A 19081-nucleotide genomic window follows, 5' to 3' on the forward strand; every position below is an offset into this window, starting at 1 on the left:
TACGACTTGTTGTATTGAAAGACACTTTCCATACACTATCCTGTTACTCACAGAACTGTTCTTACGGCTTAATGGTTTGGAGGGTTGAATACACGCTTGCGCATAATGAAAAACATTAAGTTCAGTGAGACTATGATTTAAATATAACATTACAATAACCATTCTTAACATATGGGTCGTTTCCAAAATGGTACACATCAGCGACGAATATAACGAACTAAACAGACTGGTCTGTTACATCTGATGAAGTCAGTGGAACTGTATAAAATTTTGAATATATATTCCGAATTAGTAGTGGGAGCAGCCTTCTAGGAAAGGGTTGCTCCTCCTGCAAGATTGCACGTCTGATGAAAACGTCCTGTTTCTCTGTTTCTTGCAAACGTCCCGATCCCTCTCTCTCTCTCTCTCTCTCTCTCTCTCTCTCTCTCTCTCTCTCTCTCTCTCTCAGAACCTTCTCAGTAGCGCGCATAATCCCAATCTGGACCCATTAACGCGTGGATAGAGCTCGGGGGGCTTTTAAGGGATTTGACTTTTAAGGGACATTCACCGTCGTGAATGCGCTTTTACGCTTCAGATGACGCCTCAACGCCGTTATTATTAACTGTTCGTTGTTAGGGGGTTCTGTTGTTGTTGTTTTATTTCGACGACAACATTAGACTTACCGTTTCACAAGACAGTGGGGTAACTTTAGGATGACATGCGCTTGGCGATCATAAAAGAGTTACTGTCAAGTTATGATGCAGTCGTATCGTCGTGGATGAGGCTTACTGGGACCACCGCCGCCTCGCCCCTGACAATCTCAGGTGAGGACTGAAATGGCTTTTGCTCTCATCAGTTGTGTTATTTTGAAAATGGAACATTGTCCTAAATTAAAGAAGTTAACGAAGGGGTGGGGTAGTTTCAGACATGTGAACATGTTTCACACCTGCATGTTTAGTTTCTTATTGGCATGTTTTATATATATATATATATATATATATATATATATATATATATATATATATATATATATATATATATATATATATATATATATATATATATATATATATATATATATATATAGCGTTTGAAATGTAAGTTATTATTCAATTATGATTTGTTACTAATTACAAAGCACATAAACAGAGCTGCTATGGTTTAAGTAAATACTAGTGCATAATATGCTAGTCCATAGGCAGTAATACAAAGTGCAGACAGGGCAGTGTAATGGAATGAATCAGTTTAACCTCTTCATTACTGTGAACACATCTAAAATGTGCTGTGATGTGTTCTTTGAGTTTGATCTGTGTCTTGAGGTTATATTAACCGACTGAGCTGGACAGGCAAAATAAGGACAGATAACGGATGTCTGGCTAATAAACTCTTTAGATCTAAATCGGAAAAATGCGTGATGAGGCTGCATTTCATTCTTCTGATATTAATAGTAATAATAATAATGACGTCTAGGATTCCAAGATCCGTTCCCTCTGTGCTCAGGTCTGGATACTTCAGGATACAAATAGGAAAAATTATTTTAACAGAAAGGTTTTTCTTCCTCTCCCTTTCGTTCCTCTTCTTCGTTACGGGGCAGACATTGCCGCCTCATAAATTATCTTACAATACTTTGGGAAATTTGGCCCTTGCCCTAATCTCTGTGTTCATTTGTCCCTCAGAAGCAGCCACATCAGCTTTCCTTTTCTTGTATAGTCACACACATTCAGCATGTATATCACACCAAACGCCAGCACTGGTTTTTAAGAAGCATGCGTGCCATTTGACCGTTTGTCGTCCCCCCACCCGGCCCCACAGGAGTCATGGATAGCGGACAAGAACCCCTTCCACAGTAGTCGAGGATCTTGCCACCTGGCATGGCCACCACGTCAGCAGCACCGGACACTCCTGCCTCACGCCAGAGCTATGGGCGCGGCAGGGCAACCGGGCAGCCCCTGGTTTCACAGCTTCCCTTCCTGTGGGCATTGCTGCTGGGCTTCCCCGCTGAGTCTCGGGCTTCTGTCGACACTCCACCCCACTCCATAAAGGTGGAGGGTGACATCACGCTCGGAGGACTCTTCCCCATCCATGCCCGGGGCCTGGCGGGTGTCCCGTGTGGGGAGCTGAAGAAGGAGAAGGGCATACACCGCATGGAGGCCATGCTCTACGCCCTGGACCAGATCAACAGCGACCCGGACCTGCTGCCCAACGTCACACTGGGCGCCCGGATCCTGGACACCTGCTCCAGGGACACATACGCCCTGGAACAGTCGCTCACCTTCGTCCAGGCTCTCATCCAGAAAGACACGTCGGACGTGCGATGCTCGAATGGAGAGCCGCCCATCGTCCCCAAGCCGGAGCGCGTGGTTGGGGTCATCGGGGCGTCTGCCAGCTCCGTGTCCATCATGGTGGCCAACGTCTTGCGCCTGTTTGCGGTGAGGTACTACTGAAGTGTGTCAGCACTCATTAGTTGACTCACTTTAAGATTGGTGAGAGTTGAGAGTTTATCCAGGAGAAGGCTGCAGTCATGCCTCGGCCTGTCACTACCTCTCCTGACATTAGGTTCAGATCACACCACCTGTCCTCTCACGTTTGCTTTTCCTAATTTCCGGTGGTTTTGTTATTTTGCCGAAATGCATTCATTGGCCAATAGGGTGGGTGGCGTCACTCATTCTCTAGCTCTAACAAAACAGTCAATTTGCTAGATTTGCTCTTTCCTGGGGAGACGGGCGAGGCACTGGAGATAGCGATGTTGCAGGAGCTCGCTAGAGGAAGTGTAACTAATTTGGTTCTGAGCTGTTAAAAGGTTCAGATAGTATTTCAGCTCACGGGCTCTTAAGTAAGGGCTCCCTAAAAGAGAGCACTTCTCGTTTTTCATTTTTTCTCATATTACTCGGAATGTCTTTGGAGAATTGAGTTATTTCTGGCTAATAAAATATAAGAACCACCATTAGATTATCAGCACTGCAAAACTAAGTATTGTTCCGTAATTTTAATAAACAGATTTGCTCCATGCTCCCTATCACGGAGTCATTTTATATTCATTATTGCAAAAATCTTGCTACATGCGTAAACATGTACAGAGCCTTATTAGCATATATGACCACTGGGATGTTCAGAGCATCTCAGTTAGGGCTGTTTAAAAGGAAGCATGTGTATCTTGTAAATAAAGACGGTGTCGTTGGGTTCTGGTGGAAACATGCCCTCGTCCACTCCCTGAGCGGACACCCCATTAGCAGTACTGGGCTACTGCTCTCCAACCATCGGGCAAAAAGTAGCCTTGATGCTCATGTTTGCTTGGGGCTGCTGTTTCCGAGGGCAGCTTTCGGAGGTGATTACCCCATGTCTGTGGTGCAGGGAGAAGAACGCTTCCACAGGCTTTAGGAACACTCAGACAGAGGCCTTCCACAGCCTGTTTGTCCCTCTGAGGGGACACCTCCCCCCCCCCCCCCCCCCCCACACACACACACACTGTCTCCTGCTGCCAGCAGCAGTAGTGGGCGGCTCAGCTTGTGACCAGACCATGCTTTAATACAGCATGTAACTAGTTCAGTATAGGAGTCAGCTTCACAAGTGAGTCTCGGGTAGGCAGGCTGTATCCGCACCCGTTGACGTCGATGGAGTGGGTGGATGAACACGACAGTATTGGTTCATCTACTGGCAGCCCTGGAGCCGGCGTCCGTCTCTCGGTGGCCGACGAGCAGTTCTAGTCCAGCGTTGGCATCATCTCCGCAGCAAGAGGCACATAAGACAAGAAAGATGTAGTTGGACCTGTAAAGATAAAGAACAACAGATGAACCGTCCATTTGCAATAGACGTGTGCCAGTGATCAGCATGCGGCTCTGGCAGGTTTATCAGTAGCAGAAATAGAAAAGGGAGCCAGAGGGTGACCACAGTCCTCAGGGTTCTCTGAGATTCTGCATCCCGCCCACGTCAACGTCACAAACCCAAGTGGACACACGAAGTGGCTGGACAACGCCTCAGATTGCTAGTAATCTCTATAATTGAGGGCCCTGGGCTCTGCACCGTATATAGAGAAAGCTAGCCAAAAGCTTGGCTAAATAATCCAGATTTTAAAAATTAAGTGTGTGTGAATTAAAGCCGGAAGGCTGTTCTATAACTGAAGGGCTTTATAGGAGAAGGACCTTCCCCCGGCTGTAATCTTACTAATTCTAGGATCTGACAGAAATCTGGGATTTTGAGAGCGCTGTCAGCATGGCGGATTATAGAATTTGATGAGTTTGCTCAGGCAGCACGGGGCCAGACCATTCAAAAAGAGAATTTTAAAGTTGATTCAAAATTTAAACGGGAACCAGTACAGAACTGGAAGAGGAGGATTAATGTGGTCAACCCTTCTAGCTCTTGTAATTTGTTCTGTCTGCTGCGTTCTGTACAAGTCAGGATTTTTAAAGCCACCAATTAGAAGACCATTACAATAATCCAATCTTGTTAAAATAAAAGAATGGACCAATTTCTCTGCATCTGATCAGGAATGTATATTTCTCAGTTTAGCAATATTATATAAACATCAGATTTATTAACATTACATATGTGTGTCGAATGAGAGATCAGAGTCTCTCAACTTCAAGTCTTTTTAATACCTACCTTTTTTACAGAGGTTTTTGGTGCAACTGAAAACCCATTTTGTACAATATTGAACAATTTACTACTTTTAGCTTTGGGTCCAATCAGTAACACCTCTTACTGGAATTCAGAAGGAGGAAGTTGGTTGCCATCCAGTTTTTTAAATTTCCTTTCCACAGTCCTCTGTTTTGCTAGGTGTACAGTCCTCATCTGGACCAGAAGATATATACATCTGAATATTGTCTGCGTAACAATGGAAGTTAATGCATAGAAATAATTGTGCCTAACAACAGCATTTATAATGAGAAAGGACCCAGTACTGACCCTTGTGAAACACTACTGTACCTTTGTAAACTCAGAGCATTCATTATGTACAAGGTCAAACTGGTAGTGAGCTGTCAAATTTCATTCAGGACAGTGCTTCACCTCTAATGAGTGTTTCCAGCCAGTCCAGTAAGATGTTGTGGTGCGTGATATAAAATGCAACACTAAGATCTAAAAGTTTAAGAAAAGAGACGCATCCTTTATCAGAGGATGTTAAAAGATCATAATCTACCTTTGTTAGCATAGTTTCAGTGCTGTGATGTGGTCTAAATCCACATGAAATAAATAATCAGATATTATATGTCTGCAAATAGATTGTAACAACTGCTTTTTCTAGTATGTGGGAAATAAAGGGCTAGTTTGAAATTGCCCTGTAGCTGGAAATATCATGGGGCTAGTTTTTTAAATGAATGATTTAATAGCTGCAAATTTTAATGTTTAGAGAATATAATCTAGACTAAGAGAAAAGTTGATTATGATAAGCCTAAAAGATATAGTAATAAGAACGTATGAGGGGGATTTACAATAATTTATCAGAGAAGTTTAATTTAGCTACTCGAGACGTTTGAGGTAAATAAATCTAATTGTTTATATGAGCTATATAGGCAGCTGTCAAAATGCATATGCATTTACAGATTAATAGAATTTGGGGACATATTTTCCTAATATTTTTTTAGCATGACACCGGGCTGTATGCATGTCAAAGGAAATATCTTGTGTTTCATTGGTGCAACGTATCGCGTTGCACTTCACCTAACCACAGTACGTCCACATCCTACATGTTCGTCAGTCTGCATGTTTGCAACAGTATGAAAATACCAAAAACAAACAAACAAAAAAAACAAACCCCAGCTTCAGTATCAGTGTTCAGCACATCCTTTCCTTTTGAAGAGTGGCAAAGATTAATTTCATTCCTTCTGTAATCTATGCCATACTTAAATAATGCAAGTAATAAAAGATTTAAACATAAAAGTTAAACATTAAAACATTCATTTATGTTATGGATTAATATGGCGTTAATTTTCTGTGTTGTAGTGTCATAGGTCTGTCCCTCATGTCTCCGTCTTTTGGTGGTAAGATTTCCTCACCCTACAGCACTGTTACAATGTCAAAAATCTAAATCTGGATGAAAAGTCTCATTATGGCTGTTACTTGAGTTTAATTGATCTAATTAAGCTTCCCACAAATACATCATGTTTATTGTTCCTTAGCAGGGGTTGCTGGGTAGGAGCTCCAGAAGGCACACAGTGTACTTTATACTTTAGACTATTCTCTCAATGTAGTGAATATATATAGAAACACTTGCATGTCTTAACTTTAATGTTGTGGTGGGTCAGGAAAGAGTTAAGTTTGCCATGGCAAACATATGCTGCATGTAGCCAACAGAATTAAATATATTGTATGAGGAATGGCCACCTTGCCTCATGACCTTTGTCTTTCTCTCAGTGTGCTTTATATAATTATAATCCTTTCAGATCATCTGACAGACGCTGTTTTCCTCATCTCGTTCTTGTGTCTCTGTGTGTACGTTTGTGTCTTGTGTCTCTGCCTGTACATTTGTGTCTTGTGTCTGGGTGTACGTTTGTGTCTCTGTGTGTACGTTTGTGTCTCGTGTCTCCGGGTGTACGTTTGTGTCTCTGGGTGTACGTTTGTGTCTCGTGTCTCTGGGTGTACGTTTGTGTCTCTGGGTGTACGTTTGTGTCTTTTGTCTCTGGGTGTACGTTTGTGTCTCTGGGTGTACGTTTGTGTCTCGTGTCTCTGGGTGTACGTTTGTGTCTCTGGGTGTACGTTTGTGTCTCTGGGTGTACGTTTGTGTCTCGTGTCTCTGGGTGTACGTTTGTGTCTCTGGGTGTATGTTTGTGTCTTGTGTCTCTGGGTGTACGTTTGTGTCTCGTGTCTCTGGGTGTACGTTTGTGTCTCCGGGTGTACGTTTGTGTCTCGTGTTTCTGGGTGTACGTTTGTGTCTCGTCTCTCCGGGTGTACGTTTGTGTCTCGTGTTTCTGGGTGTACGTTTGTGTCTCCGGGTGTACGTTTGTGTCTCTGGGTGTACGTTTGTGTCTCCGGGTGTACGTTTGTGTCTCCGGGTGTACGTTTGTGTCTCGTGTCTCTGGGTGTATGTTTGTGTCTCTGGGTGTACGTTTGTGTCTCTGGGTGTACGTTTGTGTCTCGTGTCTCTGGGTGTACGTTTGTGTCTCCGGGTGTACGTTTGTGTCTCTGGGTGTACATTTGTGTCTCGTGTCTCTGGGTGTACGTTTGTGTCTCTGGGTGTACGTTTGTGTCTCGTGTCTCTGGGTGTACGTTTGTGTCTCCGGGTGTACGTTTGTGTCTCCGGGTGTACGTTTGTGTCTCGTGTCTCTGGGTGTACGTTTGTGTCTCTGGGTGTACGTTTGTGTCTCGTGTCTCTGGGTGTACGTTTGTGTCTCCGGGTGTACATTTGTGTCTCTGGGTGTATGTTTGTGTCTCTGGGTGTACGTTTGTGTCTTGTGTCTCTGGGTGTACGTTTGTGTCTCATGTCTCTGGGTGTACGTTTGTGTCTCCGGGTGTACGTTTGTGTCTCGTGTCTCTGGGTGTACGTTTGTGTCTCTGGGTGTACGTTTCTGTCTCTGGGTGTACGTTTGTGTCTCGTGTCTCTGGGTGTACGTTTGTGTCTCGTGCCTCTGGGTGTACGTTTGTGTCTCCGGGTGTACGTTTGTGTCTCTGGGTGTACGTTTGTGTCTCCGGGTGTACGTTTGTGTCTCGTGCCTCTGGGTGTACGTTTGTGTCTCCGGGTGTACGTTTGGGTCTCCGGGTGTACGTTTGTGTCTCCAGGTGTACGTTTGGGTCTCCGGGTGTACGTTTGGGTCTCCGGGTGTACGTTTTTCTTTCTGTGTCTTTGCACTCTTTCTCATCAAACCTCTTAGAGGACGTCAACTGATGCAAACCCCCCTTGACATCAGCTACGTTGCTAAGGAATAATAAATAATTAAAGTAAAGTAATCTTCTCATACATTTTCCCAGGACCAATGATCTTTATTTGCTTGTTCCGTCTTGCTGTCACAGTCTTTTTCCCCACGCCAGCAGTGGGGAGCAGAAGTCACAGGTTGTGGGGTCGTGCTGTTACTGCAGCGGCTCTGTTCTGCGACTGACTGATATATTTTAAAATTAGCGCAGTATGTAAAAAACGCAACGTCATTCTGACGGCTCACAAGATATGATGATCACACATGCGTAGGGGACATTTGAACATGAGTGGCAACCCCACCCTCTCTCTAAAGACAAGGTTGGTTTGTTTGCCTTGAACATTTCATATGCAAATGTAATTCAAAGTGATTTATATAAACAAAAAACACTCAAAACATTTAAAGCACTCAGAGCAATCTATGAAACTGAAAATAGAGGTTTTTGATATGCGTGATGTGGTTTTTCACGTTGCCTAATAAAAGCGATTTGCATGCATAGTCAACAAGCGATTTACATGCTTCAACACTTCAGCGTCTAGGCCTACTCTTTCACAGCTTTTAAATGCAGGATTCTTTTTTTTAAAAAGCCACATTCTGTCTTATGAAACAGTAAAACCAAGAGTCCTCTGAGCTCTTAAGACTCTTGCACAGAATTATATTCGAGAACAAATGTTTATATGCAGTAAGGTTTGTGGTAAAATATCAACTTTGCAGGATTAACAAAAACCTCCTGTAGCCCAACAGATCTGTAATGGGATCCTCTTTTTAGGGTGAAGCAGTGAGTCTGATCAGAGTTTGGCATGACTTTCAGATCCCACAGATCAGCTACGCCTCCACAGCCCCGGAGCTGAGTGACAATGCGCGCTACGACTTCTTCTCGCGGGTGGTGCCACCGGACTCCTTCCAAGCGCAGGCCATGGTGGACATCGTGAGGGCCATGGGCTGGAACTACGTCTCCACGCTGGCATCAGAGGGCAGCTACGGCGAGAGTGGGGTAGACGCTTTCCTCCAGATCTCCAGAGAAGCAGGTTCAGGACCCAGCAGCACAAGCTTGGTGTCTGACTTAGGAAAGCGATCCGCATGTTGGTCTGGATCGATTGAGCATTTGAGAAGAATATATCATTGTTAAAATATCATAGTTAACTCTTATTTATGGTGCTAAAGAAATGTGAGACATCACATTGGTGTGTGTGTGTGTGTGTGTGTGGCTTGTGTCCACCCAGGAGGTCTGTGCATAGCCCAGTCCATTAGGATTCCTAGAGAACCACGACCAGGAGAGTTTGACAAAATCATTAAAAGGCTAATGGAGACCTCCAATGCCAGAGTGGTCATAATATTTGCTAATGAAGACGACATCAAGTGAGTAACTTCCTGGAATTTTCAGGAATTTGCCCCCTTTAAGATGTAATGAAACAGTTAATGGTTATAGGAAAAAAATCTCTTTATCAACATCATAATTTCCAGAAATAGCTCCAGAAAATCTGATAAAGGGGTGTTTGGCACAGTGGATTTGTCTATGATTACTCCCGCTTTCTATGTTCTAATGCAATTTTATAATGATATTTAATAACAATTTCAAAATGAAATATTTTTTCAATAACCCAGTAAATCCAGAGGTCACTGGCAGTGTGTTTTTCTGCTTATCCACTGTAGGCGGGTCCTTGAGGCTGCAAAGAGGGCCAATCTCACAGGTCACTTCCTGTTTGTGGGATCTGACAGCTGGGGAGCCAAAATTGCCCCTGTCCTGAACCAGGAAGATGTGGCAGAGGGTGCAGTCACCATCCTGCCCAAAAGGGCATCTATAGAGGGTATGAAGACCTTAATATAATCTATAGAGGATATGAAGACTTTAATCTAATATATAGAGGGTATGAAGACCTTAATCTAATCTATAGAGGATATGAAGACCTTAATCTAATCTATAGAGGATATGAAGACTTTAATCTAATCTATAGAGGATATGAAGACTTTAATCTAATATATAGAGGATATGAAGACTTTAATCTAATCTATAGAGGATATGAAGACTTTAATCTAATCTATAGAGGATATGAAGACTTTAATGTCGCCTATAGAGGTTATAACTAGATGCTAACATTTTGCTTAACTTTGTTGACAGCTTGATGTATTCAACACATCTTTCCATGTTGGTGTTAGCTGGTATATCATTAATATGATATTAGAAGCATTTGTAAATGATTTTTGATTGATTGGAAAATGCTTTTCCAATGAGCTTGTCTGGTGCGAGAGTGTGTGCCCTTTCACACTTGTCTGGCAAGAGGTTAGCGCTTCCACTAAATTGGCTGGAGGGATGAGCCTTGACAAGAAATTCCTGCCTCAATATTGAATCATCTAACAAGATACCACATGGTTTCAGGGGTTGGGAACTAAATCAATGTTCTTTCCGAGCTAGTTTTCAAGGTGTGGTCCAGTGGGTTGAACGCTATTGGCTGAAGCGTACGGCTTTTGCAGGCTTCGACCAGTACTTCACCTCACGCTCTTTGGAGAACAACAGGAGGAACATGTGGTTCGCAGAGTTCTGGGAGGACAACTTTGGCTGCAAACTGACACGCCCTGGCCTTAAATTAGACAGTGGACAGAGGAAATGTACAGGTGAGGAGAGCCTTCGCAGTTTAACCATTCGTCAAATGGATTTGGGCGCATTGGCTATCCTGTGGAGCTCAACGAGCTTATAGTTATTCAGTCTTAAGCAGAAGGTCTGTGGAATATAAAATAGCAACCACTTATTATGACCAATGGTAGGAGAACTTGAACAAAACATTAATCAAAGGAACACAGATGGACTGGACATACTATCTAGTAGGTTAGAGTAGTTTAACATGTATTCAAAAGGCTCTTTAGTAGGTGAAAACTTGCTCTGGTGTGATTAATCTGGCCTTTAAATGTCTCAGAAACAGTATGTATGCATGCTCTGGCAAATCCGCACGCTCCGCCCAGCAAATATTGTATTGATCCTCCTCGTGTTTAAGTGTAAAGCACGACAGTGACGCAGCACACTGTGTCGCCCACCGTCCCGGCCAGGAGAGGAGCGGATCGGCAAGGACTCGCCGTACGAGCAGGAGGGGAAGGTGCAATTTGTGATCGACGCCGTGTATGCCATGGCCCACGCACTCCACCACATGCTCACGGACCTGTGCCCGGGGGCCCCAGGCGTCTGTAGCAGGATGGATCCGGTGGATGGAGGACTGCTGCTCAAATACATCCGGGCCGCCAACTTCAACGGTGAGTCCGGCGTTTCTACTGGGTTGAGGGCGCGATAGGCACAGTGGTCGTCAGTGGTAGAGAGCGCAGACCTCGGAGAACGCGGCAAACTACAAACTCCCGGTGGTCTGAATGAGACGACCGGGAGTTTGTGCACAAGGCAATGGGAAAGGAAGTAGGGACTAAAAGTTTAGAGTCCACTGCCAAGAAATGTTTATATCTAATCAAACTAATAAAAATGTACTCTGTTTTACTTTTTAAGGTACTTGTTATTTGTGAATACGTAATGAGACAAAATGATTTTTCAGCTGTTTCGAAATCCTTGCAGCACTAAGATATCCTGAATATTCATGTATTTATGTCACATCCCAGCAGACACCCAGCCAAGCGCGATGCAGCATGCACTCAGACATGCTCACAAATACACACACCTCCACAAACCCCGAAGCACGGTCAGAGCTCGCTACGCACCACCCTGTCATAACACCGCTCACCTACACCCGAATGCTAACCAGACACACCTGTTATTGGGCTTTTTAAAACCCACAGGTTCATTTCTCCAGCTCTCTCCATAAGTGCTTCAAATCTTCACACTGACGCCCACGCCAGAGCCAAGGCAGTCAAGACTACCACCTGCTCCCTGGTCCCCTTCCCCTGTGTTGTTGTTGTTGGTTTGTTGTTGTTGTTGTTTTGTTAATTCACTAATAAACTTGTTTTCTGCTTCCAGCTCGCCTGCCTGCCTCGCACGGCAAGTCACGGTTTGATTTGTGCGGCACTCTGTTCAAACAAGATTACAAAGCATTTTACATGATACAGATCGGACACAAAATATTAAATAAAATTCAATATATAACATAAAATGTAAAATATACATATTTTTAAATGGAGAAAATATTAGGAAAATAAAATTAATAAAAAACAAATATTACAGAAAATAATTGTGTTTTGAGGTTACATATTAATTATAAATATATAATACTTGTGTTTTTGAAAGCCACAGTGAGTGAAGGTTTTTGGGAGGAGTAATGAACCACTGTAATATATTGATTTAGTAAGACATGGTGTAAATAAGCATTTATTGACTCATTATTGCCACAGGATGTTAATTCTTTAACTTAGAATTATTTGGAAAATACTGAAAAACAATGTCAAAGGAGTTTTAGTGAAACAGTCTGAGGCCAAATAGGTCTCCTGAGTGCCCATAAAAGTACCCTGATCTGCAGCTCAAAGAGTAGTAGAAAATGACCAGAATATCAGATAGTCATAGAATACTAGCATGTCATGTCTTGTCTCCATAGTGGGACTAGTTGTATTTGTTAGTGTTCATTAGTTCATTAGAAAGATGTTCAAAAGGTAAAAAATGGGAGAACAGGAGAACAGCGGAAGTCCGAGGATGAGGCTTCCTAAGGAGGAAGGCTAGGTTTGGGTCTGAGTGTGTGGCGTAGCGAGGTCAGTCTGAAGACATTACTCCCATATAGCCTGGCGAGCTCTACTAATGCGCTACTGCAGCTGAAGAGTACCTCTCTCTCTCTCTCTCTGTCTGTCTCTCTCTCTCTCTCTTCTGTCTCTCATTCCTTGTCTCCCCGGAGGCATCTTCTTTTGCTTTGCTCTGCCGTCTTTCTGTGCGAGTGCCCTTTTCTTTCCATCTCTTCAGCTCCTTGAACTTTTGATGAACAGCCGAGCCATTGAATTTTCCTCACTGTGATTGTCTCTTTCCTGTATGGATGGATGTCCTCTCAGCTGTGAATGCCAGAGGGGCCCGAGAAAGCACAGACAGATGAACTCATGTTGGCCTTAAAATGTTTTACTTGTCTCGTTTTTGCCTCACAATGTCTGTTGGACCGCGCGTGCGTGCGTGTGTGTTAAATAAGCTCCTTCTCCTTGCATGCTGCTAAAAGCCTGATGTGTATTGGTTCCCCAGGCAGTGCAGGCACTGGAGTGATGTTTAATGAGAACGGAGATGCTCCAGGCCGTTACGACATCTTCCAGTACCAGATGTCTAACAGCACCATCGCCGGCTACAAGGTCATTGGCCAGTGGACGAACCACCTACGGCTCAACGTAGGCATCCATCCCTACTGCGGGTGTTTCGGACGTAGGACGCTTGCAGTAATTAGGACGTGGTGTTTGTGGGATTATGCCCATGTTAAAATTTTACCTTGGTCACATGACATGTTGGTGCCATCTCGGAGATGATGGGGTGGCATGTCACTATTGTGACGGTTCTTCAGCACTAGAGTCCGTTTTCCTCTCTCTCTTCCAGACCGAGGAGATGCAGTGGCCTGGGGGTGAGAGGCAGGCACCGGACTCTGTCTGTAGCTTCCCTTGCGGGCCAGGAGAGAGGAAGAGGATGGTGAAGGGCATGCTGTGTTGCTGGCATTGTGAGCTCTGCGATGGCTACCAGCACCTCCTCAACGAGTTCACGTGCGAGACGTGCCCGTTCGACACGCGGCCCACGCCCGACCGTGCGGGCTGCCGGCCCACGCCCATCATCAAGCTGGAGTGGACCTCGCCCTGGGCCGTCGTGCCCGTCGTACTGGCCATGCTCGGCATCCTGGCCACCACGGGAGTCATCGTCACCTTCGTCCGCTTCAACGACACGCCCATCGTGCGCGCGGCCGGCCGGGAGCTCAGCTACGTGCTGCTGGTGGGCATCTTCCTCACCTATCTCATCACGTTCCTGATGATGGCCGAGCCGAGCGTGACGGTGTGCGCCTTGCGCAGGCTGCTGCTCGGCCTGGGGATGTGCGTCAGCTACTCGGCTATGCTCACCAAGACCAACCGCATCTACCGCATCTTCGAGCGGGGCAAGAAGTCGGTGACACCCCCCAAGTTCATCAGCCCTGCCTCGCAACTCATCATAACTTCCCTCCTGATCTCGGCGCAGGTCCGCAGATCCCACTTCAGCCTCCAAGCTTAGTCCTTTCTGACCAAGTTCAGTATTTTCACTTAAAAACCAACAATAATGTAATAACAGTGACGAGTTGATGATCACTGAAGCTGATTACTGATCATTATTGAGGTGTTGTATTCCAAAAGGGTTCCGTCATAGCAGTTCACAGCAACCTGATCATTTTTTTGGTCGGTTCCACGCTCAGGACACTTGAGTTCATACTTTTGTCCTCCTATTCCTGTCTACGGACTTTTCCTCCACTCAATAATTCATTAAGAAGGTGCTAACTGTGAAATGCTGCGCTCTGCCTGACGGTCTAGTCAGTCTGTTGAAGACGTCAGCTCAGATAGCGAGCGCATTGCCGTTACAGTGAACAATCCCCCTTCCAGACTTATCCTGTTACCCTTTTGTCATTCGGAGGGGTGGGACTGAAGTTTCTCTCTCCGTGCTAATATGAAGTTATATACCGATCCATCACACAGACGTTATTTCATTAAATCCGTAATCCAATTTAACAGTGCTGTCTGTTCTCATATGGATCCTGTTTTCTCTCTCAGCTGCTAGGGATTTTCATCTGGTTCGCTCTCGTACCTCCCCACACCATAATCGACTTCGAGGAGCTGCACCCCCCCAACCCGGAGCTGGCACGAGGCATCCTGAAGTGTGACATGTCCGACCTGTCTCTGATTGGCTGCCTCAGCTACAGCATGGCGCTGATGGTCACGTGCACGGTGTACGCCGTCAAGAGCCGTGGCGTCCCGGAGACGTTCAACGAGGCCAAGCCCATCGGCTTCACCATGTACACCACCTGCATCATCTGGCTGGCCTTCGTGCCCATCTTCTTCGGCACGGCGCAGTCCACAGAGAAGGTAGGTGGCGCTTCCCTTCACCATGCCGCCGAAGACGTGATTCGTGGCTTTGCCCGTGATACGAATATTACCATGTCTTGATTTTTTACTTCAGTATTGTGGATCTGGATGGGGGCATGGATTTGATGAGTGTTTATTAGTATTGTGGGAATAATAAAAAGAGGTGTTCGGTATTTCAGGTATTTATGCTTAAAGCACATTAGTTTATAAAAGGCAGAGAGCGCGGAACACCGGTTAACCTGTCCAGCAACGGAAATCGAGCTTCTTTCATTAGTGGACTAGGGTCAGAGCCATTTCCAATCTCGTCGGGTTTATATTGCGAATACACAATGCTACACAAATACGCACTGCTAACTTTAACCCCCCCCCCTTCAAATCCCTCCAGGGGATGTTTGCTCTTCTAAAGCAGCTGGACCTATAAAGGAGGCGGCATTGTGGATAAGAAAAGAGGCTGTTAGTAGCCAGTGAGTCACGGAGCACCTTTGCCTGAGGTGCTCTTTCAGTGTTTTCACCTCTCCGGAATGAAAAGGATGGAAATTAAAGCAGGCGGAGGAGGAGCGTCTGTTTTTCTTGTTCAGTCGTGCCTGCTCCAGCTGCCGAAGGGCTGATCTTGAACCTGGTCTTCCAGTCAGCAAACCCAGTCTTGAACCTGGTCTTCCAGTCAGCAAACCTGCCCTGACCACCAGCCCCAACACCAGACGCCTTCTCACCATTGCCACACACATTTACCTCTCTGAGGGACGTGTCCCATCACACAGTGAGATTCTCTGACATAAACCACAACGAACCGGGATCTTCATATCACGACGACACCGCGAAGCAATATCCGGTCTAGTCTGAGCCTTGTAAAATATCAGGGGATTTTATAAGCTGCATTTGTGTGGAAATGTATTCAACCTACAGAGGTCTGCATGTGTTCTCGCTGCTTGTTATATATGAATGAGTTACATGTCAACGCACCGGTCTGCCCGGACACGCGCACATTCTATCAGCTGCTAAGCCAGCGCCTCTCATCGGGCCCACAGTCTATTGTGGAGGATTGGCGGTGCATCTCAGCAAAGGGCCGTGCGGAGCTGCCCCCCGACGGGCCAGAGCTCTATCCCAGAGCGTGGCGACAAACTCCCATGAGAAATGACTCAGGGCAGGGTGCACTCAGGGGCAAATCACCTCTAGGCTCGTTCCTTTTCACCCCATGCTTGGTCAATTTAACAGGCAGTGACCAATCGCCCACCCTCGGCGAATACATCGCCATGACACACAGGACAGAAAAGGAGGCGGGTTTGATCGGATATAAATACCTCACCTGGTTCCGCTTTTCTTTCTAGCCACATAAAGCAACAAAGACTGTTTATTTGTTTATGTGGGACTTTCTCCTCCATGTGATTGTGATGAATAATGTTACTCCTAACACAACTTCTGCTTGTTGCTATGCTGAAAGGCAACTTGCCAGTGCCAAGAGACAAGGGGTGTGTGGGCCTTATGCACTAGTTTAACACAAACTAAATTGTCTCTGGGTCGTCGGCGCGGTCGGTCGCACCGGCGGCGGCGGGCGGGTTCTTCTCCGGCAAGATCGTCATCGCTCGCGCTCACCGACACGGTTTGTTGTGAGCTGAGCTAGCTAGCTAGCCTGCTGCTAGCTGCCGTTAGCCAGGAGAAATGGGCTCCAGCTTCCTCTTTCTCTGGAAAGTCCGGCGGACTAGAACATAAACTGCGCTGTAGGGATCCCCGCGCTGATGTCTCAGTCATACGTTGTGTAAGACACGGCCCCTCTAAATCTCGCCCATCTCGTTCCAGATGTTTATCCAGACCACCACGCTGACCGTGTCCATGAGTCTGAGTGCCACCGTGTCCCTGGGAATGCTTTACATCCCCAAGGTCTACGTGATTGTCTTCCACCCGGAGCGGAACATGCAGAAGCGGAAGCGGAGCTTCAAGTCCGTGGTGCAGGCCGCCACCGTCTCCACGCGCCTCTCGCACAAGGCCAGCGAGAAGCAGAACGGGGACATCCGAGGGGACGCGGAGAGACCTCGGTGAACGCTGCAGCTCTCGGCATTTCCAATCGAGACGGTCGATTTTTAAAAATGATTATTATTCCTTTGTTTTGTTGTTTCTTTGTTCTGTTAAGGAAGCACAGTTTTAAATCATTGTCTTTTGCCTCTATAAGCACCTGAGGTTCTTTTCTAGAACCTGTGCCAGAATGGGCCCCTGTGTGGGTCGGTGACCTGGACGGTTTAAGACAGGCCACAGACGGTACTCCGCCGAGTCTTGTGCACTGTGATTATGTTCATCAAATGGACGGAATAGAGATTTTGAGACCCTGGGCCACTGTTGATGACGAAAAAAAAAAAAAATCTGGGAGAAATGAGTCAGAGCTTTGAAAATGATATGGACAAAAATAGAAATATCTTGACTAATGGATTTCTTTGGTCAGTATGGAGATGTAAAAATGCAAAAAATGTAAAAATGTGTTTCCTTTCTATACCTCTCTGCATGCTCCAGCACCAGTTAAGCTGTAGTTCTGATTTTAACCTTTACAACCGTTTTCAGAGATCTGCATGAACTATGTGTCCGGCATCCCCAAATATTTTGCTGATGTAAGCCCTTTTTTTCCACAACTGAATCAAACACACCTCTCAGGGAGTCCATATGTTTTTCTCGTAACCTTGAGCCTCTGATCAATTATGTTTTATACATCTGGGAGAGCCATCAGCTTGTAGCTTGTAAGAAGTGAGTGAAAATGAACAAATACCCACATTCGTTTGATATTAAAAAAAAAGATCTTGTCAGATTGTGCCATGACTTTGCTAGTAAAGGAAACAAGCATTTTGTTGTTCATTTCAAAGGGTTTGCAGTATAGCGTGTTCTTTTGGGTGTTTATTAAAAACGGCGTTATTATCTACCTCAGTGCAGTGAAGGGCGCTCTCTTGTGGTACAAAATGAAACCAAAAACATTAATTATGGGAGTATGTGCAAATACAAAACTGAATGGTGCAGGGCACAATTAGAATCACATAAAGAAAAATAAGATTCCTTCACATATACCTAATACACCTGAGTGTGGGTCGATATAACCTTTTGTTAGAAATTCAGCAATGAAAGTTTTTGACTAGAAGGTCTTCCTCTGGAATATTCAGGCATGTGAATCTCCCAAAAGTAACCTTTTTACAATTGACAACACCAGTACCTAAAACCGATGTCAATGTTCAGGTTAAACAAAACTACATGTAGACACAATAATCACAGCCTCATGTGGTATATATTATATATTCAATAAAACATATTATAGGCTTAACATCAGATCTCATATTAATGCCATTGTGAATAAAAGCATCGCATGTAGGTCCAGAACAATTCTCTTTTCAGACTTCACCCACAGATGTATCTACACACTTCATACTGTGTGCAGTATTGGCTTAAATATGGACTGTAACATTAAGCCTCTTGATTATTTTATGTATATTTTGTGTCATTTAACCTGCTAAATAATTTGCTGACTAAATCTTTCAATATTAATTATATGTTACTGAAATCTTCTGCTTTTCTTTCATTACATTTGCATGTTTCTAAGAGTACAGGCAGAGTTCTGGATTCTGCATTTAGTGTTAAACATCTAGTTCACCTCACCTAGCTGGGATATTGACATTAGCTACGGTAATGTGCATGCAAATTTAAATGTAATTTGCATGTAATGCTATTCCATGCAGCACGTCTGTCTGTCCTACAGGCACCTGCAAGACCAAGCAGATTCTGTTTTATGTGGCCAGTCAAAATCAGGATTCAAGCAGGTTAGCCCAGCCTAGGTGTGTTTCATGGATGTCATGTTTGTTCTGCTTGAAAACACAAACTTAAATAAAGATTTGTTGTATGCATGTCTCAATAAAAGGTGTACTGAAACACTGCTGAGATTATCCACTCAGTTTGTACTTAATGGTCAGGATCTCTCTTTTGTGGCTTGTTTATGTCACTCTAGCATAAACAAGTGAGTGCAGTCCTAGATTCTTTGCAGTATTTCCTTTTTTTAATAGAAAAGACTGTATTGCTAGGGACATTACATTTTATAACAGTGTAGCTGTTTTAAACTGGCAGTGTTTGAAATAGCCTACTACGTAATGTATGCTGCATGCTGCCCTCAGTGTATACTGTATACTCCATACTAGTCTCTGTAGCAGTATGCAGTATAGTATCCAGTATGCGACAAATGCAGACCACGTGAATGTATGAAGGTTCCGCCTGCCCAGGAAAGATTTTCCGCCACTGTTGCATTATGGGATGCAGTA

At 44.8% G+C, this 19081-nt stretch overlaps 1 protein-coding gene across 1 annotated transcript; it reads left to right on the forward strand.

Annotated features, from left to right (window-relative positions):
• Window positions 1-1850: 1850 nt before the first annotated feature.
• grm6b (glutamate receptor, metabotropic 6b) lies at window positions 1851-18638 on the forward strand. The gene is made up of 10 exons (XM_027003037.2): window positions 1851-2408; window positions 8632-8848; window positions 9044-9179; window positions 9474-9628; window positions 10293-10433; window positions 10863-11063; window positions 12964-13103; window positions 13306-13929; window positions 14493-14804; window positions 16599-18638. The coding sequence occupies exons 1-10, from the start codon at window positions 1851-1853 to the stop codon at window positions 16836-16838; spliced, it is 2724 nt and encodes a 907-aa protein (XP_026858838.2). The 3' UTR covers window positions 16839-18638.
• The last annotated feature ends 443 nt before the right edge of the window (window positions 18639-19081 follow it).

Source organism: Electrophorus electricus, chromosome 20 (assembly GCF_013358815.1).
Source record: "Electrophorus electricus isolate fEleEle1 chromosome 20, fEleEle1.pri, whole genome shotgun sequence".
Lineage (NCBI taxonomy): Eukaryota > Metazoa > Chordata > Actinopteri > Gymnotiformes > Gymnotidae > Electrophorus > Electrophorus electricus.